Source organism: Eublepharis macularius, chromosome 12, assembly GCF_028583425.1.
Source record: "Eublepharis macularius isolate TG4126 chromosome 12, MPM_Emac_v1.0, whole genome shotgun sequence".
Taxonomy (NCBI): Eukaryota; Metazoa; Chordata; class Lepidosauria; order Squamata; family Eublepharidae; genus Eublepharis; species Eublepharis macularius.
The window spans coordinates 77,244,437-77,272,424 of record NC_072801.1 but is presented as its reverse complement, the minus strand read 5'-3'; the positions used below and the strand labels follow the sequence as shown (position 1 = coordinate 77,272,424).

The window sequence follows — 27,988 nt, the reverse complement described above, 5'->3', positions numbered from 1 at the left end:
TATGCTTTTATGGCAGGGCTGCTGTACTTTAACAGCTATGTTATGGGAGGATATTCAACAGGCAAAGCAGTCCCGGTTCTGGGCCTCCGTGCATGGGAAGGCTGTCCCTGTTGAACATCTGTCACATAGGCAGATATTCAAGGTGCAGCTACAACTGCACACATGAGAGCTCCCGCCTCCCTGGAAGCCACTGTCTCATCTGAGGACCTCAGAGGGCAGTTACAGCACTTTGTACATACTCAAAATCATTCGTTTGCTTTTCAGGACTTCTCTTGCTAGAACTCTGTCCCTAGGGCTTAGTCCTGAAAGTTATTCTTTGAAAAACAACACTATGACCCTTTGACCAAAGCAGATATTCATTGTCTCCAATTCCTGACATTGAGAGATATTTCAGACGGACAAACAAGGACTCAGGCAGGAGAAAAGTTGTGTTCAAGAGAGGTGATTTATTAAAGGAAAGAGAATTCACCATTGCAGGCTATCTGAGAGGGGGGGAAATCCGTGAAGGAGGGAAGAGGGGGAACAGCTGGCAACATCTGGGTGGGGAACGGTTCCAGCTGCCATCCTGAGTCATGGGTGTAGGCCCGGAGCAGAGGCAGAAGTGCTCTCTTTCTTTCTTCCCCACCAGAAGAGGTGGAGGGGGTGTTTCCTAAGGGACTGAGGGCCGGAAGACAGGCAGAGGTGAGGGGAAAGAGAAGACAGGCACCTGAGCAGAGAGAGAGAGAAGGAAAAGACCTGATTGTACAGTCTGCAGCTTGACTCACTTTTGTGAGTGATCTGTTTGCTCAAACCACGGCTCCCACCACCACATCCCAAGGCCACCCTGTGAGCTTCGTGGCTGAGCAGCAACCTGAATCTGAGGGCCAAGCTATAAGTAACGAATGACACTTGAACAGCAAGTGGATTGAGTGGAGCGCAAGTGGAGGGCAAGTGAACAGGGAGAAATGCACTTGCCATTCAAGTGTCATTCATCACTTGTAGCTTGGCCCTGAGCCTCACCAGTCGAAATGGAACGAGACTGGCTCTAACTGGTCTTGCCCGTACCATATCTCACCGGCTCCACCCCCATCCTTGACCGATCAAGACCCCACCTGACCTTCCCTTCCATCTCTGCGCTGCCCACTTGCTCCCAGTCTCAACACTCACATTCAGGTGCTGGAGAGGCCAGGCCCGTAGGGAGAGGGGGGCACGTGGGCCTCACTGGGGCTGCGGGGAAGAGGACCTCTGCGTCCCAGGTGAGATGCCTTTGCTTCCGTAGTACTCCACCACTTGCTTTGGGACCTCGGCCAGAACGTATTTGGCCAGAGCGTTGGGAGGAGCCTGGGAGAGAAGAAAGGGGTGTGCTGGAGTATGGAAGGTAGAGGGGGCAAATGGCCATCCGTGCCCCTCAGGACCAATCCCTGGTTCGGGGGCCCTGGGGGATGCAACGCCCGATGCCCAGTCCCCCTGCTAAGGGTGGAGGTGTCCATACAGGCTCCTGCCCCTGGAGAGGGGAGTGGAATACTATTGGAGAATCCTTCAGGCTTCCTCCTGTCCTGCTGGAAGTGACAGGGCTTGCAGCACTGTGTTACATTCTTTCCCCCAGGGAGCACCCCCCAGCCAGGAACGGGAGATTGCCCCAGAGTCCCCTGCAGGGAAGCCACGGAGCAGCACCCCCACAGTGTAAATCAAGACTCAGTGGGGGGCCTAGAGGCAGGTGTCTGCCTGTGGGGGCTCCTGGGGCCCTCATAACTGTATACAGACTGCTAACGCCAGCCCTGATGCCCCCCCCCCCCGTCCCCAGGAAAGTTTCTGCAAGGAAGGCACGTTCAAGAGGTTGTATACATTTGATTCCTTCCCCTCTTGTCTTCATTTGAGCACCCAACAGGGTGGCTGGAAGGTTCAGAGAGGGGAAGAGGGACAGGGGCTAAAGCTCGGCGTAAGAGCATTCGCTTGGCATGCAGAAGGTCCCAGGTTCTACCCCTGGTATCTCCAGATCAGGCTGTAGCAACAAGGGACTCTGCCCTGGAGATTCGCAGCCATGCAGAGGAGACAATAGACCAAGGGTCTGACTCAGGGTAAGGCACCTTGGTTGTGTTCAGGCAGGGGACAGAGGCAATGCCGTATGTCGAGATGGATGAAGAGAGATACTCCGCAAGCATGCTCTTTGGAGATTCAGTATATTTTGCAGAGTAAAAGTGCTAGTTTAATGGCCTTTGATGGCTGGTGGCTACTGGCTATGGCTAGGAAGCCAAATGAAACAGTTTTGGTTTTGATGTTCTGACCTCAGTTCTAGTTAAGCGAAAGGTTAAAGTGAGCAACTGAGGATTCCCAGAGGCTTTTCCTTCCATGATGGTTCCCTTCCGCCTTCCTTCCTACCCCTGTGTATGCACGCTGATTTGTCTGTTCTCTTTAAATGGATGTGGGAGGGCCCAGAGAGGAATTTTTTTCCAGGGGCCCACAGTGGCTCTCAGCATGCCCTGAGGAAGCATCTACTCACCTTCTTGAATTCACGGACAGGAACGAACTGGACAATGTCACGGACAGCTCGGCCTTCCTCTGACTCCAGCATCCCGCGGTCGCCATTGAGCTCTCGCATGTCCGAAAAGTCTGCGTTCCCAATGCCCACAATGATGATGGAGAGTGGCAGCCGGGAGGCTCGGACGACAGCATCGCACGCCTCAGGCATGTCGCTCACCACGCCGTCTGTGAGGATCAGCAACACACGGTACTTCTGTGGGGCAGAAGGGTCAGTGGGAAAGATAATGATAATAATAATGTTAATGATATTAATAACAGCTGTTCTAGACAGACTAGTGCCCCACTGAGAGCGGTGAACAAAATCAGTGTTATTATTATCCCCACAATATAGTTGGGGAGCTGGGGTTGAGAGTGGTGGCTTACCGAAGGCCACCTGCTGAGCTCATGGCAGTAGTGGGATTCGAACCAGCAGAGTGCAGATTCATAGCCCAACCACTTAATCACTATGCTACAGCAGGAAAGGGGATAAAAGGACACTCTGGGCCACTCTCTACCTCTGATCTGTTCCCTTTATCCCATGCATTTGGGGTCTACAGCTGGTACCCCAGAGTTCCTCCCAAGTTCCCACCATTTTGTCCTGCCATACCGTGGGCAACCCTGTTTTCTCTTCCTCGGCTGCAGGAGCAGCCACTTTGTTGATGATGGGGGCGACGTTGGTCGGTCCATAGAGCTGTATCTGGGGTAAGCATCGCTTGTAGGCCTCGATCACACCGGTGAGCCCTGTGGGGAGAAGATGGAAACACCCCTGAGTCTGAACTCAGGATAAGGTAGATTTAGGATTCTTGTGTCTTCATAGCAGGAGGGAATCCAATGTGACATTCTCCACTGCTCACAAAGATAACATAATGGGAATGTTGAACTGCAACCATGATATAACTCTGGGACATTTAAAGAATGCCCATTCTAAAACTTTATCATTCTCTGATGGACAAGAGGTAGAGCTGATGGGAGAATGCATTAGCGGGCACTCTGTTTATCTTGTGTGTTTTTATCTTGCTCATTCCCCCAAAGAACTCACATCCCTGTACATGGTTCCATTTTATCCTCACAAGAGCCTTGTCAGGTCAATTACATCTGGGAGAGATTGACTAGCGCAGCAAGTTTCATGGCTAAGAGCTAAACTACACGAGATGCCGAACGTGTGTCAGGGTCCCGCAAGTTTACCTGGGAAGTTTACCTGGGTCTTGCCCCCGAGCTCCCAGAGGAAAACCCGAGCGGAGTGGATTTTTGCAAGAGTGTCTCCGTTCTGCTCGGGTTTTCCTCTGGGAGCTCAGGGGTGGGGCCCAACTACACTTCCCAGGTAAACTTACGGGAACACGACACGTGTCCGATGTCTCGTGTAGTTTATCTCTAAGTGGAGACATGAACCTGGGTCTCCCAGATCCATGATATCATGCTGGTGCTTGCCTTCTATTTACAGTTCCGCAAGATGATTCTTAAATAGTGTAAACTGGATGGGGGAGAAACTGATTTCAAGATCTGTCGCTTTCCTGACAATTCCTCTTAATCAATACTTCCCGTCTGCACAAAACTGCGTAAAACAAGTCTTGACTCATGAATGTCTTTGGGCGTCGGTCTCTCTCCATCCAGTCCCCTCCCCCAAATGTTGTCCACTTGTTTAGAATCAGGGAAAGGATCGCTCTGCTATTGAGAAGTCCTATATAGATCTGAAATTCCTACTTTCACATTCCGGATTCTCTGGATCAAAGTTGATAGCGAAATCATGAGACACCTATAAAAGGATTAAAGGATCTTGAATTAAAACGCATGCCAGAGTGCAGAGATTAGTCCTTTTTAATCTGATCTCAGAAATCCACAGGGCTTACCTCAAAGTCTGGAGGAATCCGTGCCCCAAAACCAAAGGCTGGGAAGCGCTTGTCACTGAAAGAGAAAAACTAGGTCATGGTGAAGCCGGCTCACATTACCGGTTGTGTGTGTACGTGATGCGTGTGACCCGCCTTGGACTGAACAAGGAAAGGGTTCTAGTGCGGCTACCTATCATAATCCTGGCAGATCTCGCCCACCGAAGACAAGGTCTTCAAGTACTCATTGGGTTCCTTCGGGTTGATGAAGTGAAGGGAGTGCTCACTACGTGGGTCCCCGTTGGATGCCGTAAAGTCGATGGCCACCTGGTTAGACAAACATGCAAAGGATAAACGGGGCTGGCTTTCTCAATTCCCTCCCAGCATATCTCTCCTCTAAATCCCCTTTTGGGGGGGACAGGCTACCTTAGTCCTCCCGAATTTTCTTACTGTGAAGGAGATCTGCAGGCCTCCCATAATGTAATCCAGGAATGTGTGGACTTTCTCTATCTGCAAAAGGAAAAAGGACATCCACTTTCAGATTCTTTTCTTACTTTATAAAGGAATGTGTCACCTGGGCCGATTCCAGACGGCCCTCTGCAATCCGAAACGTCGCGCGTCGTTGCACATCGTCGCGCGGAAAACGCGAAATATTGCGTTTTCTCGTGTGAGTTTTGCGAGAGGTCGCGCAAAACTCGCGCGAGAAAACACGATATTTCACGTTTTCCGCACGACGATGCACGACAACGCGCGACGTTTCGGATTGCAGAGGACCGTCTGGAATTGGCCCTGCATTCCATGGCCACCCCTGTAGGTTACAGAATTTGGGTAGTTGCTGGGGGTTGTATATTTTAAGAGCCTTCTCAACTAGAGGGGGCAATTTTTAAATGCTTCTAGCTGTCCCTTTATTATCAGAGTGATCTGTTGCAACGCCCAGGTGATGTTATTTAGCTTCATGCCTTGCAACCGCCCATTTCCACATATTAACACGCTATTAAAAAGACAGGAGATTTTCCCCTTGCCGGTTGGCAACCTTACTGCACAACAATATGGCCGTCTTGACTGCAGAAAAAGGATTTAATCTGGACGATTGCATGTGGAAGACAGGTGCTGTACCCCTGAACTATGGTTCTCCTTTAATGCAGGCTGCAGGGTTCGGAGAGAGTTTTTTGGTTCTCGCACAGTAAAAGGGTCCAACAGTTCTGATCAGCACATCTGCTATTACACAGAACTGGGTACTCTTCTAAACGCCTGTGCAATGTCCAAAAAGGCTTTTCACCAAACAGATGCCTGGGTCAGAGTAGCCATCAAGAATCCCAACCCTTTGTCAATCCAGCTGGGCCAAAGATTGCAATGTAGATCAATCTCTTGAGACATGGAATAAGATTTGGACTTCAGCTATATTTAGATCAAATGTTACCCTAACTAAGCTGCAGACATTTAAGATCATTCACAGGTGGTATCTTACGCCTAAGAGACTATCCTATATATATCCATCAGCTTCCCCAAAATGCTGGAAAAACTGTGGAGAGACGGGCACGTTTGCCCATTGTTGGTGGGGCTGCCCTTTTATAAAAAGTTATTGGGAGAAAGTGATTGAATCAATCAGAACAATTACAGGATATGAAGTCCCTTTGGACCCCAAAATCATTTTTTTAGATCAGTGGGAAGACTTAGCAATACCTATGATTAGAAAAGAATTGATTGCAACTCTTTTCGTAGTAGCAAAAAATGAGATAGCGTTGGTCTGGAAGAAAGATCATGCACCCTCAGTAGATTCATGGCTTGAAAAAGTATGGAATCACTTCATAATGGAAAAAACCCATAATGACCTTTACATAGCTGAACAGTTTCCTGCAGATTCCAAGTTCATGGAAAAATGGCTTCCATTTTTTGAATATGTTGATAAAAATAATATCCAGCCTAGATCAAAAATACTTCAAACAATTACTCTCTCTAGAAGCTTTACATTATAGCTTATAAGTTTTGTTGAACTACATAGCTTTTAACTGTATGTGCTTAACTCCCTCCTGTATCAAAATAGTCTTGTACTGGTTAATGTTTCGGTTTATATGTGTACGTTTGTATGTTGTAATGGTTTAACTGCAATAAAAATTTAATATATATAAAAAAAAAAGAATCCCAACCAACGGAGACTCAGTTTAAAGCCAGAAGGTAAAACCGACTCGCCTGGCCCGTTCTTCCCGTTCATTCCTTCATTTGTCCAATAAACCTGTGTCTAGTTCTCTCTCCCCCTTGCTTCTCTCTACCCACATTCTTTTTTTCCCCCAAACAAGCCCTGCAGGATGATGCAATCGCTTGTTCTACACCATTACTCCATCAGTTAGCAATTAAAAAAAAAATCATTAGCAATTTGTAATTCACATTCAAGAAATTACCATTTTAGGGAACGGAGACTTAAAAGGCAATTCCATAATTGCTGGTGCACTCCATCCAGCAGTACAAAGCAAGGCATTTTTTGCTGCTAATTAAATGTTTGCCAGTCTAAGAACATTGAGGGCGATGGTCTGTTCTTCCATGTAGGGGTTGATGTTCAGCAGCGGAACATTTTCTTTGTGCATTGGAAGGTCTCTGGTTCAATTTCTGGCATCATCAAAGCCAAGGACCTCAGGTAAGAGGCTTTGGAGAAGGCGTTACGCTTCCCAAGACCCTGGAAGGCCACTGCTAGTCAAATTGGCAACACTGAGCAAGGTGGACCAATGGTCCAACTTGGTATAAGGTAACTTTATATGTTTAGCATTATCTGGACTAAAGATAAAGGCCAGAGAAGACACAGATGATCTGCTATCATGCCTCCCATATTGTTAAACTTCTCCAAGTAGCAGCAGGGCAAGAGGAGATTTCAATCAGGTCTGTGGCACCTGAGAAGGCGGAGTTAACTCTCCAGCTGCACCTTTTCCCTCTAGAAATCAGCTTCCTGGAGAATTATATATTTAGAATATATTGATATACCCCCCCCTTTCTCCAGACACAGCCAGGACCCAAGATGGCTGACTACAACAGAAACAATGTTAAAATAATAATTTGTTGTGATAAGATATTGTTGTATTATATGATAGTAGCAGCAAGAATTTTATATGCTCAATATTGGAAAAAAGAAGTACCGAATATTGAAGAATGGACAAGGAAGCTGTTGTACATGGCCGAAATGGACAAATTAACTAGAAATCTGAAAGAGCAAGATCCAGACATTTTTTTGGAAGACTGGAAGAAATTTAAGAAATATTTGGAAAAGAAATGCAATGTTAAAGGACAATTGTGGTCTTTGGAGGGATTTTAAATTTTATTAAGATTTTAACGAAGGGAATATATATAAGATCTCTACCATGGGTAACATAATTGTATTACCGTGAAATAATAATTTCTATGAATAAACGGGGGGTTCGAGTGTTTTTGGAAGTCAATAGAGAAAAGGGGGAGAGGAGGGGTGGGGTTATATATTTAGAAAGGTTTAATTTGGATAAGTTGTATGTATTAACCAACTGTTTTATATCACCTCATCCAATAAAATTTATTTAAAAAAATAATAATAATTTGTTGCCACTGTGGTGTATGCCCTGGTAAAATGTAGATTAGACTACTGCAATGCACTCTGTGTGGGGCTGCCTTTGAAGGCTGTCCGGAAGCTACAGTCGGTACAGAGTGCTGCAGCCAGAATGTTAGCGTGAGTCATACCAGCTGGTAAGACTCGCCCTCACCACAGCTCACCTTGCACTGAGTGAGGACAATGTACCCCGAGTTCTTGTAATGTTTCTTCTTCTCCAGATATTTGTGGTTGATGCAGTCCCATTTCACCTGCCAAACAAAATAGAACTGGGTTTATGGATAAAACTAAGAAGAAAAGAAAGGCTTGAAAACGGAAGTGCTGGTTTCAATACCCTCCATCTTAACTTAACCAGTTGGCCTAAATTCAAAAAGGTTGCCTTCTATTTCCAATACCCTCCATCTTAACTTAACCAACTGGCCTAAATTCAAAAAGGTTGCCTTCTATTTCCAATACCCTCCATCTTAACTTAACCAACTGGCCTAAATTCAAAAAGGTTGCCTTCTATTTCCAATACCCTCCATCTTAACTTAACCAACTGGCCTACATTCAAAAAGGTTGCCTTCTATTTCCAATACCCTCCATCTTAACTTAACCAACTGGCCTAAATTCAAAAAGGTTGCCTTCTATTTCCAATACCCTCCATCTTATCTTAACCAATTGGCCTAAATTCAAAAAGGTTGCCTTCTATTTCCAATACCCTCCATCTTATCTTAACCAATTGGCCTAAATTCAAAAAGGTTGCCTTCTATTTCCAATACCCTCCATCTTATCTTAACCAATTGGCCTAAATTCAAAAAGGTTGCCTTCTATTTCCAATACCCTCCATCTTAACTTAACCAACTGGCCTAAATTCAAAAAGGTTGCCTTCTATTTCTCCTATTCTCAGTGAAATGTACAGACATGGGGATAAGGGCCGTTTCCACACTACTCACCTTCATCTGGAATGCTGCGGAACGTCGCGAAGAAACCATGGAAGATAGCATCTTCTCGCGCGAGTTTTGCACGACATTGCGCAAAACTCGCACAAGAAGACGCAATCTTCCGCGGTTTTTTCGCGACGTTCCGCAGCATTCCAGATGAAGGTGAGTAGTCTGGAAACGGCCAAGGCTGATTTGCAAACACCGTGGCTCCCTTCAAAACATACCATTTCCCCCCTGCACAGTCAATTTCTGAAAAAAAATAACAGGGAGTTTTCAGGTGTAAAGTGGAACATCTCTTTTTATCCCGTTCTTGGAGAAAACTCAGGACAACTTAAGGGGCTCCCTCCCCCTTCATTTTATCTAACTGTTGTTTATCCAGAATCCAGAGATGCATAGCACTGATTGGCCAGCGCCAGATAAGGTTATCCTGCTGCAATGCTCACAGCAACTTTAAAAAAAGAAGTTTCATCTTTTAACAGTTCATATAGTGACAACTGCATGGATCCACCAAAAAGAGGCAGGCAGCTTGCCTGAAGCATGGCGGTTGGAAAGACTGACAGCCAGGCCAACACAGAATTGGCTGGTGTGGATGTCTGCCATTTCAGTGCTAGGAGGAATCCGTACTCTTATTAGCGCTGAAGGATCCATTGGGAGCTCGGGTTTTATAGTACCCCTGCCTTTCCTCTCTTTTTCCTTCTGGAAATAGTGCCCCCTCCCCTCCTGGGGCATCCCGTCTTTCCACAATTACCTCTTCTCCTGAGGAAGCCTGTAGCATTTCGTGAAAAGTGGTGCTGAACTCGCCAATGTAGTCGTGCTTTCCACTGGAGTCATGATCATAAATGACACACTGGAAAGGAGAAAGTGAAAATGAGGAACGGGGGGGGGGGGCTGGAAAAAGGGGCCCTGGCTGGGTCTACACCTACAGCCTCCCGAAACCAGGCTAATTGCCTCCTAACAATAAAGAGCCACAGGCACAAATCAACATATGTATGTCTTATAGGGACCTTCCACAATACCAATGGAATTTGGTTTTTTTTGGGGGGGGGGTGGCAGGCTCAGTCTTATTTAACCAACAATGATTCTTATGATTTAGAATGCACCTTAGAATACTTAAGATCCAGAGGAGTTAGCCGCATTAGTCTGTAGTTGCAAAATAGTAAAGAGTCCAGTAGCACCTTTAAGACTAATCAACTTTATTGTAACATAAGCTTTCGAGAACCACAGCTGTCTTCGGCAGATGCATTGATGCATCTGACAAAGACAGCTGTGGCTCTCGAAAGCTGGTGATGCATCTGATGAAGAGAGCTGTGGTTCTCGAAAGCATATACTATAATAAAGTTGGTTAGTCTTAAAGGTGCTACTGGATTCTTTACTATTTTAGAATATTTAAGGCACTCCATGCAGATTATCTTAGCAATCGTTACAACCACCATCTTGTAAGGTAGGTCAATATGCTGATTCCCACAGCGCGGACAGGGGATTGCAGCCAAGCGAGTCAACGATTGTCTAAAGTCCCCTTGAGAATTCAGAGCAGAGGTGAGATTTAAGCCAAGGGCTCTCTGGATCACAGCCATCTCCCAGACCCTGTGCTAGGGCACTGCTCTGTACTGCAGCCGTTTTCCAATGGTCCACAATGCACCTTCAGAGAAAAGGCACTTCTGCTGCCGGGTGCCAGATCTCGCTTGGGCATCCTGCCGCCTTGGCTGCCTCCTCTTAAACAGAGGAGCTAGGAGACTCAGGTCTCGGATATCAGCCCCCAGCCCAATATGCTCCAAACCCCGATTCTCTTCTCTCTGCATCTTCTACCTGCAAGGTTACCCCAGAGGCACAGCCGCTGGGGAGAAGCTCACCCTGATGTTCTTGTCTGGGTCACAGCTGCACAAAGACTGCAGGGAGACACGGAAAGGCTCCCAATGGGGACTCAGGTTGTTCTTCACCACCTGGCACAACATGGGAAGGGAAAAGACGTGCAAAACATCAGCCACGGAACTTATCCAGGTGCCAAAGTCCCTCCCCTTGCTATGGGATCCCCATCACCATCCACAGATTGGTGTCATCTGGCAGCTGGCCACCCTGCCCCACAGATTTGCCTTCATGTTTTGTGGATGTGCAATAGGCGTGTGACTGCTCGATACAGATTTTATTCTACTGACTGTTATGTTTTTAATCTAACGTACGCTATCTGTTTTTATTGTATTTATTACCAGGGCTTTTTTTCTGGGGAAAGAGGTGGTGGAACTCAGTGGGCTGCCCTCAGAGAAAGTGGTCACATGGCTGGTGGCCTCACCCCCTGATCTCCAGACAGAGGGGAGTTCAGATTGCCCTCCGCGCCGCCTGGCGCGGAGGGCAATCTAAACTCCCCTCTGTCTGGAGATCAGGGGGTGGGGCCACCGACCATGTGACCATTTTCAAGAGGTGCCGGAACTCCGTTCCCCCGCGTTCCCCCTGAAAAAAAGCCGTTTATTACCACCGGTGTTCCGCTCTGCTCCTGCTTACGAGGAGAATGGAATATAAATTGAATAAAATAAAAATAAAATCCACCTCCATTCAGACTCGTCTTCTAACCTCCTCCATCCCTGCACCTGTTTTAAAATATTTCAACACTCCCCTCCTGGTTGAGCCCCTTGGAAGTTTGCAGTCTCTGCCCCAAGGCCGCTGAAGAAAAGGCCTTGGATGGAAACGAGCTCAGTGCCAGCTCCCTCCTCTCTCCGACAGATTGGATGGGGAAAGAAACAGCCGTCCAAGGCTCCTTTGTTGGTTTGCAATGCCTGCAGTTATTTAAGTACAGTCATTTAATTAATGTGCTTCTTTTTGTGTTGATGCTTTGTGAACTGTTTCGAGCAGAGCTCCAGAGAAGCTGCCTCTCCATCTTCTAAAAAATATTATCCAGTGAAAAGCCAGCTTGATCAATCACCTGGCAGCCAAAATATTCTAAGATCCCCACCACCACCACGCCACTGCTACTCCTGGTCCTTCTGCCCCCTTTGCTTTAGTTCACCTCCATCAAGCACCAAGCGCCTCCTCCTACCCAGGGACTCCCGCTTCGTCCGGTCCACTAAACCTGTCCAGCAAGCCAAAACCACCTCCTTACCTCTGTTCTCCAAACCAGCTGCTCTATATCGTTGCTGTTGACCTTGTAAATCTCCAGGAATGGGTCGGACTTGCTGAAGAAATCCTACGCGGAATGAGGAATCGGTTCAAGCCTCGTAATACTGCAGAGGCCCAGAAGCAAGCAAACTGCCTGTGCTCCAATAGGGGAAACAGCAATGGGGGAAAGAGTACCCCAGAAAATAGCTCTCTTTCAGAGACTCTGGCATTGTTCAGACTCGGAAACATTAAACACCTGAACAGATGGCAGAAAGGCAGGATGCGGCAGAAGCAAGGAGAAGGCATCCTTCTCTTTTGCAACACAAGATCACAGACACTGCTTGGCAGCGCAGAGGGCAATCTAAACTCCCCTCTGTCTGGAGATCAGGGGGCGGGGCCACCGGCCATGTGACCGTTTTCAAGAGGTGCCGGAATTCCGTCCCACCGTGTTCCAGCTGAAAAAAAGCCCTAGGCAAAATTGTAATAACATTGCCGCAATGGCCCAGCTTCACCATCAAACCCCCGAGAAACTCAGGTCTACAAGAATGGAGTAGCATATCTAGGGTTGCCAGCCTCCAGGTAGTGGCTGGAGATCTCCCAGAATTACAACTGGTCTCCAAGCCCCAGAGATCAGTTCACCTGGAGAAAATGGCTACTTTGGGGGGGTAGCTGCTATGGAATTATGCCATGCCAAGGTCTTTTCCCTCCCCAAACCCCACTTTCTCCAGGTTTCTCCAGGTTTCACCCCCCAGATCTCCAGGAATTTCCCAATTTGGAGCTGGCAACCCTAAGCATACCACTCCAACTTTGTACCCATTTCCCACACCGACACTGATGCACTAGGAACATCTTCAAAATCACGTAAAATATTATGTGCTTTCCTCCCCCCTCCCTGGAATTCCAGTTGCCCTGTCTTTCGTCAACAGCTGCTAGTTCCGCCTCTTCATACACCCACCCCCCGCGCCGTTAACGTTGTCTACGGGAAAACACACAGTATCTTCAATTAGGTATTTGATTTTAAATGGTTACTCTCGACAGGATTGTAACTAATGTTCTTGCCTTTTTATACTGATTTCCCCCGGTATCACTCAGGCTAGTAAAACTAATTGTTAGGAAGTATTTGGTCTCTCCCCCTCCCTAGAGAGTTCTTGTATCAAAAGATTCCATGATTTACCCCAATGCCCTTTGCTTTCCTACAGTGACAGGCTGTTCTCTGTTCTTTCTTCAGAAACCCGCTGTTGCCTCCTCTTTCTTTATTCTTCCTGCTTACACACTCCCCACACTTGGGCACAGCCAACGAGATTCACAGCTTGAGGACTGAGTCCTGGCTCTCATTTAGATCTGATCAGATCTCATTTAGAAACATCAAAATGGAGAAAGAATATCTTTCCCTGATCCAAATGAATAAACTTCAAAATATGTTGCAAGCTTTCAGATTCTACCATTTTTTCCCCTCAACAAGAATCTCAACAACGTCTGCCAAACCAGCGTTCCTATCGGTGCCTACCTTGTCATCCAGTTCCTGGCCGTGAAATTCGAGCTGCACAAACTCGTTGGTTCTGGAGACTTCCTCAGCTTCAATCTGGCAAGAGAAACAGCCCAAGTGGATAGATAAATACATCCCCAGGTTCATATCACATGTGTGCAATAAAGAAAGAAAGAGGATAGATAAATACAACCCCAGGTTCATAGCATACATGTGCAATAAAGAAAGTGGATAGATAAATGTTACCCCAGGTTCATAGCATAAGTGTGCAATAAAGAAGAAAGTGGACAGGTAAATACAACTCCAAGTTCATAGCATATGTGTGCAATAAAGAAAGAATGTAGATAGATAAATATGATCCCAGGTTTATAGCATGTGTGTGCAATAAAAAAATAATGTAAGATAAATATGACCCCAGGTTCATAGCATAAGTGTGCAATAAAGAAGAAAGTGGATAGGTAAATACAACTCCAAGTTCATAGCATATGTGTGCAATAAAGAAAGAATGTAGATAGATAAATATGATCCCAGGTTTATAGCATAAGTGTGCAATAAAGAAGAAAGTGGACAGGTAAATACAACTCCAAGTTCATAGCATATGTGTGCAACAAAGAAAGAATGTAGATAGATAAATATGATCCCAGGTTTATAGCATAAGTGTGCAATAAAGAAGAAAGTGGACAGGTAAATACAACTCCAAGTTCATAGCATATGCGTGCAATAAGTGGGCAGATTGTCCTTTCCCTCTTTTCTACAGGCCTGCCCTTGGTTTCCTCCTTGGCCTGCCCTGCCTCTGAAGAGGCTTCACCATTCTCCATTCTGCACCTCCCACCCCAAGGGAATTCTTGGTACCGTGATGGTCGAGTTCTCCACGGGCTCTCCGTCTGCCAGCGCCAGCTCTTTGGTGACCTTTGTGTGGGAGACAATCTGTGGAGTTGGTGGTGGAGCCACAGGGACAAGAGAAAAGACAGAATTAGTCATAGACCAGGAGAAGGAAGGAAGGAAGGAAGGGAGGGAGGGAGGGAGGGAGGGAGGGAGGGAGGGAGAAAGAAAGAAAGAAAGGAAGGAAGGAAGGAAGGAAGGAAGGAAGGAAGGAAGGAAGGAAGGAAGGAAGGAAGGAAGAAAGAAAGAAAGAAAGAAAGAAAGAAAGAAAGAAAGAAAGAAAGAAAGAAAGAAAGAAAGAAAGAAAGAAAGAAAGAAAGAAAGAAAGAAAGAAAGAAAGAAAGGCGGGCGGGCGGGCGGGCGGGCAGGCAGGTAGGTAGGTAGGTTTAGGGAAGGAAGGATTATCCCCCCCACCCCCGAAAATTATCTTTGCACACCCATAGACATGTAAAGACAGCAGTGCAGAATACAGTACAGGATTCTCCACCATAATTTAAAAAGAAAAGCAAAGAAACACTATTCCTCACTGATACACCACAGATCAGTGAAGCCCTAATCATCAGTTTGGTTCCCTGCAAATATGCGCCTGAAAGTCGAGGCAAGCCACATTCCTACCTGTGGCAGGTTCTATGTTGACCTGACAACATGTGAGCTCTGTCCAAGGCCCAGAAGTCGGAGGGAAGTTGTGGTGCCATGACACTGGGTGTGTGTGGGGGGGTGTCTTTTCCAGATAATACCATTTCCCCAGAGAGACAGTAATGATGGGAAGCATTCTGTTTGCATATCCCCCATCAGACCGTCCTGTGATGGCCAACACGGTGGTGTATTGTTGATTGTTGCAATTGCTGTAAAAATGCCTATGAAGAAGTGAGTGGACAAAATGGGATTGGACAACATATGCCGGCCAAACCTGTAGGCGTGGCTTTCTGAGTGAGGTGTCTTTGCAGATCTCTGCAGACAATTGGATAGGAATAGAGGATTTCCTTGACTACTATCGAATGGACTCAGTTCGAACGCTAGTGGGCATTTTAAATGAATGAATGCTTTTTGAAATTATATTTATGTAAAGAAATTGGATTGACTCTGTACACCGTATTCTCTCCCACCAGTTGGATATTGTGATTAAGAAAAGTTGACCTATTGTATATTGTTATATACATTTATACTGATGAGATTATATATATTTATTATATTTATTGTTGAAACTGAGCACTTTTGCACTTTACATACATATGAATTTGTTAATACAATTCTTGATTGTGTACTCCAGGAAGGGTTGTTCTTTGGTTGGCTGGCTAGTTCCTGGAGCACCTCTCTCTCTCTCTCTCTCTCTCTCTCTCTCTCTCTCTCTCTTTTTAATCCCCCCTTCAGGCAAATCCATTGTGAAAAAGTCTCATTTTTGCTGGCGACCGAGCCGCTTAGCATTCTTAGGAAGAGACAGTTTCCATCTACACAACAACAGCGTATGGCTTGTGTAGGAGTGCCACACAAGCAAGTTTCTTGTGGCAAGATGAACCTTTGGCATGCCAGTATAGCCTAGTGGTTAGTGTGCTCGACTTAAACCAGGGAGTCCCAGGCTCCCCTCCCCCACCCCCAGCCATGAAGCTTACTGAGCGATGGACTACTCAAACTCCATGGATAAAACAAAGAGGAGGGCGCATATGCCGTTCTGAGGCCCCAAAAGTTGGGCTAAAAATATATATGACTACGGCAGCAAGACTCTCACATGCGCAAAACTGGAAGAATTCAACAGTGCCTGTAATGGAAGATTGATTGATAAAAGTGTTGGGATTTGCAAAGATGGCAAAACTTCCTTCACTGATTAGAAAGAAGACAATACGTTCGTTTGCTGATGAATGGAAACCCTTAACAGATGTTTTGCATGAAACAGACAATAATGAATTGAGGGTTTCTGGATTTCTGGACGAAGGAACTTGGACATTAGAAACAAGAAAGCTTTTATCTTTAATTAGAGTAAGAGAAATTTTGAAAATGGTACCAGTATTTGTTACAGAAGCCTTCTTTTAGTTTATATAGTTTTTCTTTATTTTCTTCTGTGTTCCTTCTTTGTTCTGTTTGTGTTTTGTTATTTTTGTTTGGCTAGGTCTTGTGTAACTGTTTGTTTCATGTATTGTCCTTTTATTATATAGAACTCCTAAATAAAAAAATTAAAAATATTTTTTTTAAAAAGGGTGGGATAAAAACAAGGTGGATGGATGGGCAGACAGGCTTTGGGGTCTGAACCAGCAAAGCAGTCCATGATATTTCCACTTGTACTGTGTAATAGGCTTTGGATCTCAGTGAGAAAGACAGACTATAAATAATAATAATTAATAATAATAGTAATATTACTGTCATCCCACACCTGCGTAAGCCCATCTGATCCAGAGGAGTTAGCCATGTTAGTCTGTAGTTGCAAAATAGTAAAGAGTCCAGTAGCACCTTTAAGACTAACCAACTTTCTTGTGGCACAAGCTTTCGAGAACCACAGCTCTCTTAGTCAGATACATTGTCAGCTTTCGAAAACCACAGCTCTCTTCGTCAGATGCATCATCCGCTTTCGAGAACCACAGCTCTCTTTGTCAGATGCATCGTTAGATGCATCTGACGAAGAAAGCTGTGATTCTCGAAAGCTTATGCGACAATAAAGTCGTTTAGTCTTAAAGGTGCTACAAGCCCATCTGAGTAAGCAGAGAAGACTCACATATTTTGAGCAGCAGAAGCGTCAGACTTACCTGCCCCAAAGTGCATTCGATTGCCCCTAAAAGGGTCCCCAATTCAGACCCCCCATCCTCGGGGCTGTCATCAATGGCATCAAACACTTCAAACCTCAGGGTCTGCATCTCCTCAAAGAAATAGTCCAGAGCAAAGACATGGGCGAAGACGGGATTTTGGGAGCCCCGAAGGACCTCCGAGCGCCCCACCTGGGGAGACACAGACACAGGCCAGATGGTTAGGATGCTAAGGAGCAAGACTGGATCCCTCCCAGCCAGGTGTGGGGAGCAGAGCCCGTACCTCGCTCCACTGCCCATCGCTGAACAACTGGACCATCACACAGGGGTCTGGCTTGAGGGCCTCCTCACGCAGAGAAAGGCTCCAGCAGGACACACGGAGCTCCACGCGGGAAGCCCCCAGGGCCACTGGCTGGGAGTCGATCCCCTCGGACATGGTGTCGCCTGCAGAAGGGCAAGAGTCAGAAGTCAGAGGTCACGGGAGAAAGAAAAAGATCCACGGCCAGGCAGACACGAAGAAGAGGGAAAAAGGGACAGGGAGAAAATGGACGGGATGCGGAGAAGAAAAGCTGGTTTGGGTGGCTGGAAAAAGATTATAAGGAGTGTATGCGGAACAGGAACCAGTCTACTTGAGCACAAGCTCAATAATAATAATAAATAATAATAAACACTTGTCTACGCTGGCTAGGGCGAACGAACTCGACATTAAAAGCTCGCTGTCTTGCATCTTTGATGTAGGTCTCAGTTATGTTGCTCTTACCCACAGGCTTAGAAAGGGAAGTCCAATCCATGCCAAGCAGTTCTGGTCATCTTGGAATCCGGCATGGAGAAAAGCTTCTCACATGCCGGTAGAATAAAACTGAGCAGCGGATCCCCAATGCTGTGAGCAGCCATCGTTTCAAAGCCAGTTGACCAGTCGTGGCACACATGGCCATGAGGAAAGGGGGAAGAAGAGAGAGTTGCTGGGAAGAAGAACTGAGCGCGCAAGGCCACCTCGTGCGAGAATTGCTGAGCTTCATTTCTAAAGAAATGGGTGCTCCCCTCCCTCTCATAGTTCTTGGAACTGAGGAAGATTCTCTGTAGAGAAATACACTTTGCACATCCTCCGAAGCCCTTTCAGGAGGACCAGAGCTGAATAAGAGTCGGTGACAGAAAGGAGATCGGACCCCCGAGTGCTCAGTTGGGAGCACAGAAGCTAAAAAAAAATCAAAAGGGTTCTGAAAGGGAAGCCCCTCTAATTCCAAATGTACTGGCCTGGCACAGACATCAGCGGTGAGGGAAAGCACTCTGTGCCTGCTCAGAGGCACTCTCTTCTTTAAATATCCCTCCACCTGTTCCCAGGCGAGGAGACGCCTCACTCTCCTTCCCAGCTCTAGTTGCAGAAGTTGGGAAGGAAGCTATTGACACATCCAACCTGGCACGGGAGATGTTGGGCCCAACTGGCGCTGAGTCAGCCTTGCCTGCCTGATTTATTACACTGCGGCCTGGATGGCTGGTTTGGCTCCCTCCGGGACCTGAGTCAGGTCAAATCCTGGATGCTCAGGCAGAAGGAAAGGGTCGGGAGGAGGAAGCTCTCCAGAGACGGAGGCAGAGAGAGGAAACCCGGTGCTAGTAGCGTGAGTGGGTTGTCAGAAGAGATGCTGTAAACATGTTTTCCAGCCAGGGCACCCACGGATGAACAGAGAAAGGTGCTTGTCCCCAGATCAGAGAGAGAAGAAACTACACCGTGATTAGCTTACTAAGAAATACATACAAAGAAATATTTTAGAGTCTATTACAACAATATATTAGCTCATCATAGAACATAAAGAATGATAAAGTTTAAGGGCAAACTGTCCGACGAGAGAGCAGGCAATTAATCTTTTCAATATTATAGGTAAAAGGTAACGGTAGTCCCCTGTGCAAGCACCGAGTCATTACTGACCCATGGGGGGACGTTGCTCAAAATACAATCTGTACAAAGAGCAATTCGGTTCTAAAGTGCCAAGCGTTTGTAAACAATTTTCTTAGCAATATGAAGTGCTAGTGCCCGTCCATTAAAGTGACCGTGCCTCACAGTAATCCAACGAAATGTATGCAATACAGTATGAATACCAAAAGCAAATTCAAATGTCCATACATTCATCAAAAGCACAAAGATATGCACAAAATAATTTTTAAGGGTATGAGTATTCCAATTGTAAATTCAGTTGTAACCACAACGGGCAATTAATATATTGTTGTAATAGTAAAGAGTCTAGTGGCACCTTTAAGACTAATTGACTTTATTATAGCATAAGCTTTCAAGAGCCACAGCTCTCTTCGTCAGATGCATCAATGCATCTGACAAAGAGAGCTGTGGTTCTCGAAAACTTATGCCACAATAAAGTTGGTTCTCTGACGATGCATCTGACAAAGAGAGCTGTGGTTCTTGAAAGCTTATGCTACAATAAGATTAGTTAGTCTTAAAGATGTCACTGGACTCTTTACTATTTTGCTACTACAGACTAACATGGCTAACTCTTCTGGATCTATATTGTCGTAATAGTCTCTACAATATTTCTTTGTATATATTTCTTAGTAAGCTAATCACGGCATAGTTTCTTTTCTTTGTGGTTTTTACAGTGACTCTCTCACATGCTGGTTTGCTCAGGCCAGCCAGCCCCGTCTTGTCTCCTCCAACTGGTAGCCACTTTCCCAGGTCTTGAGCAAGGAAAAGTCTCATCTAACTGTTAGAAATAACAATGTCTGGTGTACTGCAGCAGCAAGAAGTAAGAAGAGCCTACCATGCAGGGGGCAGCAAGGATCACTTAGTTAGGACAGTGAGAGTAGCACCTCTCTTGTTTCCTGGGGGTCATTTCCTTGTCTTGTCTCCTATTGGGCTAAACAGGGCAATATCCTGCTTCTTCTCTCTCCTGCCACACTTCTTCTCCATCTCTGCAAGATGTAGTCAGATAGCTAGGATCTATCTCTCCCCCTTTCCTTCAAGTATGTAACTTCCTCAAATAAAGCTTTTGCCTCTCTGACCAGCTCGGCGTTTAATTCCGCAGCGTAGTTTAACACTCGCTCTAACACTAACAACTGTTGCCTGAGATCCTTTCACTGGAGATATCAAATCGGGCCTGGGGTCTTCTGTCCACCAAGCGGCTGCTCTGCTCCCGAGCGAGGACCTCGCCAAGAAAGCCAGTCTCATGTTTGTTCTGCTTCATTTGCACCTCTGCAGACGCCCCCAGCAAAAAACGCTTCTGCTCATTCTCGGAACAGGTGACAAACCTCTGGGGTTCATGTGTCTGCCCATGGGTATCCACAGGGGGTGCTTTCACCCCATCGAATCCTAATTGTACCAGCATAAGGACTGCTAGGAGCCAGGTAAGTGAAGTGCTGTGCTCCTGCATGGCAGCTTCGCCAGGAGCCAGGTGCCCTGCCCCTCCACAGCAGCTTCGCTCATCTGAACAGGGTCTCCTGCAGGTGCCACCTTGCACATGGACAAAATCAAGAGCAGCCCGTACATGGGCTTTCTCTGTGGTGGCCCCTACCCTGTGGAACGGCCTGCCTGAGGAGGTCAGGAGAGCCCCCACTCTCCTGGCTTCCCACAAACGATGCAAAATGGAATTTTTCAAAAAGGTTTTTTACTCAGATAGGAGGGCTATATTGTAGGGAGGGGATCTCAGATGCTTTGCTAATGAATTAGGGACCATAGACTTCACCACTATGTTGCTTTACATATTTGTTGCTTTTAATATTCCTATATATTACCTGAGCTTCATGTTATCGAATGTCAGTCCTAGAATTGATTATGTTTCTGTTTCAGCAATTTTTCAACTCTGTATTGGATCCTTGCTCATGCTATGTCTTTGTAAACTTGTATTTATTTATCCTATGGCATTGTTTACAAATGTCCTTGACACTGTATGGAAATGTCCTTGATACTGGTTTTACTGATCTCACACTATGTAATCCTCCTTGAGTCTCAGCGCGAAAGGCAGAGTACAAATAAATAAATAACGATAACGATAACGATAACGATAACGATAACGATAACGATAACGATAACGATAACGATAACGATAACGATAGATCCCCACAGAATCTTAATGTACTGGTATAGACTCCAACGAATCAGAAGTCAGACACACACACACACACACACACACACCCGAAATAATTTCTGCTGGCATCCTTGAGTTTGCCCGTGTGATCGTTTTCAGATCCACAGACGTGTGGAAAAGAAACATGCTCTTGCGAATTCCAAGAGGCCTGCTGGGAAAGAAGTTTGTCCAGAGCTGTTAGCCGTGATAGCAAAATAGAGCTTCCGAGTTTGGAGGCAGTAGGGTAGAGCTTTGCCTCAGGGTGCAAGCAGAATGGCCGGACTGCAGCCATAGCTACTTTCCTGCTTTTTCCCTTCTCCCTGCCCAGACTTGAGCTTTTCTGGCTGCGGCCCCACAACAACTTCCTGGAAGAGGAATGGAAGGCAGCTATTTCTTTCTGCAAACTGAGAAGGGGGGTAGATCAAGATGGGTAGCTGTGTTAGTCTGTCTGTAGCAGTAGAAAAGAGCAAGAGTCCAGTAGCACCTCTAAGACTAACCAACTTTATTGCAGCATAAGCTTTTGAGAACCACAGCTCTCTTCGTCAGATGCATGAAGAGAACCACAGAAGACAGCTGTGGTTCTCAAAAGCTTGTGCTACAATAAAATTGGTCAGTCTTAAAGGTGCGACTGGACTTTTTACTATTTTGCAACTATGGACTAACATGGCTAACTCCTGTGAAAATTTGTGGCAGGTATGAGCTTTCATGAGCGAACTGTGACTCCTGAAAGCTCATACCCTGCTACAAATTTTGTTAGTTTTATAGGTGCTACTGGACTCTTGCTCTTTTCTACTGAGAAGGGGGGCTTATGGGACATACAGAAGGCTGCATATCTGGGTTCCTAGCTGGTCTTCACTTTTTGCAATTTTATTGATTTTAAAGGAGATTATTTCTTGCGTGTTCGTGTTACTCATTTTGGGTCCTGACGGTGTCAGGAAAAAGGCAAGCATATCGACATTTTAAAACAGTAAATATCTGACTGATCTCCATTGGTTACAGGATGAAGGTCTACCTGGACAGATCCAGGAAAACAAAGCAGTGGCAACTTAAAGATTAGCAGCATTTATTCCGGGATGAGGTCTTGTGAGACGACGCTCACCCCACTGGAACGGATCCAGGAAGGAACTCTGAATTTATGCAGATGAGCTCAGCAAAAGCATTTGTGCCTGTAGGTATCTTTCGGAGCAGGTGGCAAGCATCAGGGGGCACAGAAACGGGTGCATCAGCATGCCAAGGGGTAGATTTTAGGAAGAGATCACTGCTCAGTTTGAGGCTAGAAACTTTTGTCCATACCACAGCACTTTCTGGGACCCACAAAGCAGCAGCTGATCCACACAAAAGAAAATCAAAACCTCAAACTGCTCCCCCGCAATTGCCTAAACAAACCTTTTCCAAGCATGCCAATATTTCACATGGTGGGGCACATTTGTGTAAGAGCTCTCTGGTGTGCATTCAGAGGTGGTTCAGACCCATGCAAGGACTATACCACAAGACAGGCTGCTCTTTGGACCCGGCTCTGCAATACAATAGATCTATCCTGTCCTCAGATATCAAAAGCTGAGCAACCACTTAACACAGCTATCAACTGAGTGCTACCCAAGTAAAGGGGAGGTCTTAGCCAAGGGACCACCAGGGCGGCTGCTCCAGCCCTGAGCTGAGGGGGCGACCACCCATGGCCTGCCTGCGGAGATCAGGAAAGCTCCCACGCTTTTGACTTTCTGCAAATTATGCAAAACTGAATTATTTGGGAGGGCTTTCTACCCAGATTACAGAACTGCGTCATAAGAAATAGCTCAGAGAGATGCATTCGCCGGAACAGGGACTATTTGCTACTCCGTTGGGTATTGTCTGCTGTTGTAGGTACGCTCCTCCTAGGGAGTTTCCACACTGCTAAACATGCCATGTTAACTAGTTATGCTTTGTTCCAGAAAGATTTCATCTCACTCCTCGGCTTTATGCTTCTTCCAAACTTTCCGCTATCCTTCCCTATTGCGCCTGCTCACCGAATGTCCTAATGGTTGTTCGTTTTTGCATTTTGCTCAGTGAATGTCCTAGCTGTTGGTCATAAAGTATTTCACTTGCTCTGTGTAATCCGCCTTGGTTCTCAGGGAGAAAGGTGGACTTTAAACAAGCAAGCAAGCAAGCAAATGGCTCCACTGCTCCCAAAAAGGGGGGAAAGGAGCGTAGGATCCTGGCAGTGGTGCCCACTTATGCCCACCCCATTCAAGACTCAGCAGCTGGGTAAGGGCAGCCACTCCCTCTTACCTTGCATGGGGGAGAGGAGGCGACTGCCCCTTGCTTGTCCCTGGCAGGATGGTGGTGGCAGCAGGCTCTGGGGTCCCTTCCCGGACTTTTCCCCACTGCCTCAAAATCACCAAGTCCACCCCTGCAACGTGTTTTATCTAAGAATCTGCTCTTTTGATGCCTCTGTGTGAAACTATTCAGGGATGTGAGTGTGCGGTATCGTTGTGTGCAGAGAATGCTATGGAATGCTATGTTGTGCTTCTGCATGAGTCGCTGTTCTGGAAGGGGATTCCACTGTATGTCAGTATCAGATGAAAATTAGTGTTTTAACTGTCCCTCCCTCTCAGTCTTCAGGAAGGCTCCTAACAGCAATGAAAGAATAAAACAGCAGCAAATCCAACCAAACCAAAATCACCCGACAGCCCAGTTAAATGCAACCACCTTCTTTGCCCAGAAATTGAGAACCACGCCCGTACAGAAGCCGATGGACAACAATCTGAGAGCCTTGCAAACTTTACAGAACCTGAGCCAGGTGCTTAATGTCCCAAAGGGTGAGGCTGCCCTTCTAGAGAAGGTTGGAGATCCAACAGAGGCCAAACAAACCTCTCCAAAAGAAAGCCTTTTAATAAGAGATCACAGTTAGGATGTAAGTTGGCCACTGGGACTGCATGGGAATAGCTTGCCCCCATCCCTGCAGTAGAAGCTGATTAGAAGGAGGCAAGCCAGTCCAGAGAATCCTGCAGAGACACAGCAAGCAGACTCTTCTGTTTTGTCTCTGCATGAGGAGTGCTCATATGGAGGTTGTTCGTATGGGGCTTCGGTGGATCTGTGCAATTTGGCGCACTGAGAAATACAGCAAACTTCCATCTAAACCGCCCTAGCTCTTCCAAGCGGCTTGAAATGTTGCTCCTGCCTTTGAAAGGAATGCGGTTCCCTGCCAATGAAACCGGAACCGTTTCCTCAGAGGGCCAAGCTACAAGTGACGACTGACACTTGAATGGCAAGTGAACAGACTCACGTGTATTCCTCCCTGTCCACTTGCCATTCACTTGCGCTCCACTCGACCACGTAGTGGAGTGCAAGTGGAGCGCAAGTGAACAGGGAGGAATACACGTGAGTCTGTTCACTTGCCGTTCAAGTGTCATTCGTCACTTGTAGCTTGAGGCATTCCCTACTCACTTAACACAATCAAGGGAATTTTGTCAGCTTATCCAGAAAAAAGGCAAACACATCACAGAGAAAGAAAACTTGGCTCATACAAAATTCATCCCCAGGGGGGAAGGGGAAGGGAACCTCGAATCACCACATAACCAAGAAACAATAGGTACGTGACCTTTTTTTTAACCTTGTATTGAACCAGTTTAGTTTATTGTATAAGAACGCAAGCCATTGACGCTCACAGGATTCTTTAGCAGGCAGAATTTGCAAGAATGGTAATTGCTTTGTTGGACCAGTCGAGCAATCTGATTTGAACGACAGCCAACCAGATGCTGGAAGCTCGTAAGCGGGGCACAAGGGAGATGGCCATGCGCTCTGGCACTCACAGATATATTCCCCCTGATTGCAAGGCTCCATTTCATGATCAGAGCTATTAGCCACTGATGTAGCTATCCTCCTAATTCCCAGAGGTGGCCATATTAGTCTACTGCAGCAAAAAGGAAAGAAGAAACCGGTCCTCTGACAACATGGGCTCAAGTCCACAAAACAAATGTGTTCATTTTTGAAAGTGCCACAGGACTCTTCTTATACCTACCCTCCATTAATTTGTCTACGCCATTCAAAAAGCTGTGGAAAAGAGCGGCCGTCGCTATGGCAGGTGGCAATTCATTCCACAGTGATCTTGGAATGTTTAACTTTTTTGGTGAACTTCTTGACATAGAGCTCTGTGAAACCCCAAAGCTTACACAAGCTGCCACAAAATCTGCTCCCCTTAAAAACTATCATTTTGCTTACTTTTAAATGTGTTATCGTTCAAGAGTCAAACAGTAGGGTTGCTTGCTGAATATATAACACACGCACACAAGAAAAAAGGGAAAACACAGCCCGGAGGCTTAACTATGGAGACACATCAAGAGCATGCAGCATAGAGTGTTAGTTACACGAAGGGCACAACATGTGCAGATATGGAAACACCTGCCCAATGCTCCTTGGGAATGCTTAAGCCAACAACGAGAGGTGACCCAGCACCCACAATAAATGGGATGGCTGATGGCAACATGCCTGTGAGAAATGGGAAATGACGAGGTGCAGAAATGCTTCAAGGAAGGGCACAAATACACTACGAACTACGGAAGAACACAACATACATATATGCTTGGTATAGAAAGACTCATCTGTTTCGGTAGTACACAGAAAAACACATTCCAGAGAGGTCCAGAAGACAGGGGCAACCGGGAATCCTGCTCAGCAAAATTAACTGGCGCACCCATTCCCGTTAATTTCAGGGCAGAACTCATCTCGCTGGGGTGCTGGAAGGCTAGAAAATGGATTAGGGAAACTCTCCGCAGCTATTCGCTGTAGTAACAAAATGGAGCCTCCCTGTTCTGGGGCAGTAGAATCATAGAATGGAAGGGATCTCCAGGGTCATCTAGTCCAACCCCTTGTACAATGCAGGAAATTCACAACTACCCCACACCCTCACTGACCCCTGCTCCATGCCCAGAAGGTGGCAAAACGCCTCCAGGATCCCTGGCCAAACTGGCCTGGGGAAAATTGCTTCCTGGCCCCAAAATGGTGATCAGCATTACCCTGAGTGTGTAAAAAGGCGTCATGAGTACTACGCACTGATGTAGCCCTTCCTGCCCTTCCTCTCACGATCTGCCCGGGTTCACAGAACTAGCATTGCTGTCAGACGGCCATCTAGCCTCTGCTTAAAAACCTCCAAAGAAGGAGAGCCCACCACCTCCCGAGGAAGCCTGTTCCACCGAGGGACCGCTCTCACTGTCAGGAGGTTCTTCCTCATGTTCAGCCGAAAACTCTTTTGATTTGATTTCAACCCGTTGGTTCTGGTTCTGGCCCAACCTTCTGGGGCAACACTATACATCAAAGGCAGTATACATGAAAGGGAACTTGGGCCCGCCAGCCCATCTATGACCTGAGCTCCTCGGGTGGGATTTAAATGTGGTCAATGAAACGCAATAGGAGAGCGATCTAAGGCAATAGAAAACTCAGGGAAGACCCCCCCCCCCATTACATAATGCACAACACAGGGAATATGCGATAAATACAGTAAGTAACGAATACTTTGTAGGATGGCACGAATCTCCCTGGCTGTTGAAATGCCAGCAGCCCATGAAGGTGGCGACCCTTCCGTGTCGTTTATCTCCAGGATCTGCATCCCAAAGATAGACTGCAAAAGAGCAAGAGTCCAGTAGCACCTATAAGACTCACAAAATTAGTGCTGTGGCTCACGAAAGCTCCTACCCTGCCACTAATTGTGTGAGTCTTATAGGTGCTACTGGGCTCTTGCTTTTTTCCACTGCTACAGGCAGACTCGCACCGCTCTCCATCTTGATCAACGATAGACTGCCTCTGTACCTGGAGGCTCCACGCTGCGCTGGTGGCTATTAGGCGCCGAGGCGCCTCTCTCCAGCCTTTCCGAAAGCCCATTTTGAAGGGTGTGACTTTCCTAAATCGGTTCTGCGCCACGCGAAGCCCTGTTTTCTTTTTCTGCCCGGCCCGCACCCAAAGTAAGCGCAACGAGGTGCTGGAGGAGGGCGGTGGGAGGGCTGGGACGGGGCGACCCAGGCAGTCGGCGGAAGTGGGCAAAGGTCCGGGGCGCTCGGGGCACAGGACAGGGGCAACGCGACCCAACGGAGCCGGCTTCGCCCGCGCCCAGTTGCAATCCCCGCTGGCACCGGTCCGGGGGACGCAGTCCGCAGGCAAGCGCCCGGGAGACGGACGCACCGGATCGTAGGGCCGGTCCGGCCGGGGGCAACGCAGAGGCCAAGGAGCAGCGAGCCCGGCAAGACGCAACCCGGGCAGCAGCGCTACACAAACCGGCGTGCCAAGCCGCAGGCCACCCACACGCTCCCGGCCCCTGGCACCGCACGCGGGCTGCCACCCTAAGGACGCTTAGGAATAACCTGGGGCTTACTCCGAGTAGACCTGCTCAGGCGTGCTCCCGCGCGCTGGGGAATGCAGAGGTCGGGCCGCGCAGCGTCGGGATTCGCAACTGGCCAGGCGGCGACGGGGACTCACGCCGAGAGGCGCCGAACACCCCCCTGCCGGGGCAAGGGCGCGGGAGGGTCGCCCGGCCCGCAGAGGGAAGGAGCGCCGCGGGGGCCTCGCCCAGGATCGCGGTCCCCCCGCGGCGCCTCAGGTTCGGGCTCGGGCTCGGGGCCGGCGCCTACCTGGGTGTCGAAGGAGCGCCGCCCGGAAGGCTCTGCCTGCCTCGCCTCGCCTCGCCGCCCTTGGCCGCTCCCGCAGCCCGGCCGAGTGGCGCTCTGTCCCGGGCGCCCCTCCTGGCTGCTGGCCGCCTCCTTCTGCCGCTGTCACGGTCCCTCCATCCCCTGCTCCGCGGCTCCTCCCCGTCCTGGGCGCCGCAGTGGCGGGGAGGGGGAGGGCGCGCACGCGCGCGCCCGGCCCGCCCGGCGGGACACGAGACGCGAGCGCCCCAGCCCCCCGCGTGCACCACCACCACCACCACCACCACCACCACAACAACAACAATAATAATAA

At 47.5% G+C, this 27,988-nt stretch overlaps 1 protein-coding gene across 1 annotated transcript; it reads right to left on the bottom strand.

The window, feature by feature from the left end:
- Nucleotides 1–535: 535 nt before the first annotated feature.
- CPNE6 (copine 6) lies at nucleotides 536–27,728 on the bottom strand. Its single transcript, XM_054993153.1, has 17 exons — nucleotides 27,661–27,728; nucleotides 17,281–17,441; nucleotides 17,001–17,189; nucleotides 14,236–14,310; nucleotides 13,405–13,479; nucleotides 11,902–11,985; nucleotides 10,661–10,750; nucleotides 9,559–9,657; nucleotides 8,052–8,138; nucleotides 4,773–4,832; nucleotides 4,516–4,649; nucleotides 4,347–4,401; nucleotides 4,201–4,252; nucleotides 3,107–3,240; nucleotides 2,480–2,713; nucleotides 1,147–1,320; nucleotides 536–706 (listed from the first exon to the last, which is right to left on the bottom strand). The coding sequence occupies exons 2-16, from the start codon at nucleotides 17,431–17,433 to the stop codon at nucleotides 1,198–1,200; spliced, it is 1,644 nt and encodes a 547-aa protein (XP_054849128.1). The 5' UTR covers nucleotides 17,434–17,441; nucleotides 27,661–27,728; the 3' UTR covers nucleotides 536–706; nucleotides 1,147–1,197.
- Between the last annotated feature and the right edge of the window lie 260 nt (nucleotides 27,729–27,988).

Excerpts from the sequence above, each read along its gene's own strand:
- CPNE6 (XM_054993153.1), bottom strand. The coding sequence starts at position 17,433 with ATGTCCGAGGGGATCGACTCCCAGCCAGTGGCCCTGGGGGCTTCCCGC. Across the intron at positions 8,139-9,558 it reads AGGCTTCCTCAGGAGAAGAG|GTGAAATGGGACTGCATCAA; the intron begins GTAATTGTGGAA and ends TTTGTTTGGCAG. Across the intron at positions 3,241-4,200 it reads AGAGAATCCGGAATGTGAAA|GGCTCACCGGTGTGATCGAG; the intron begins GTAGGAATTTCA and ends TTCTCCCCACAG.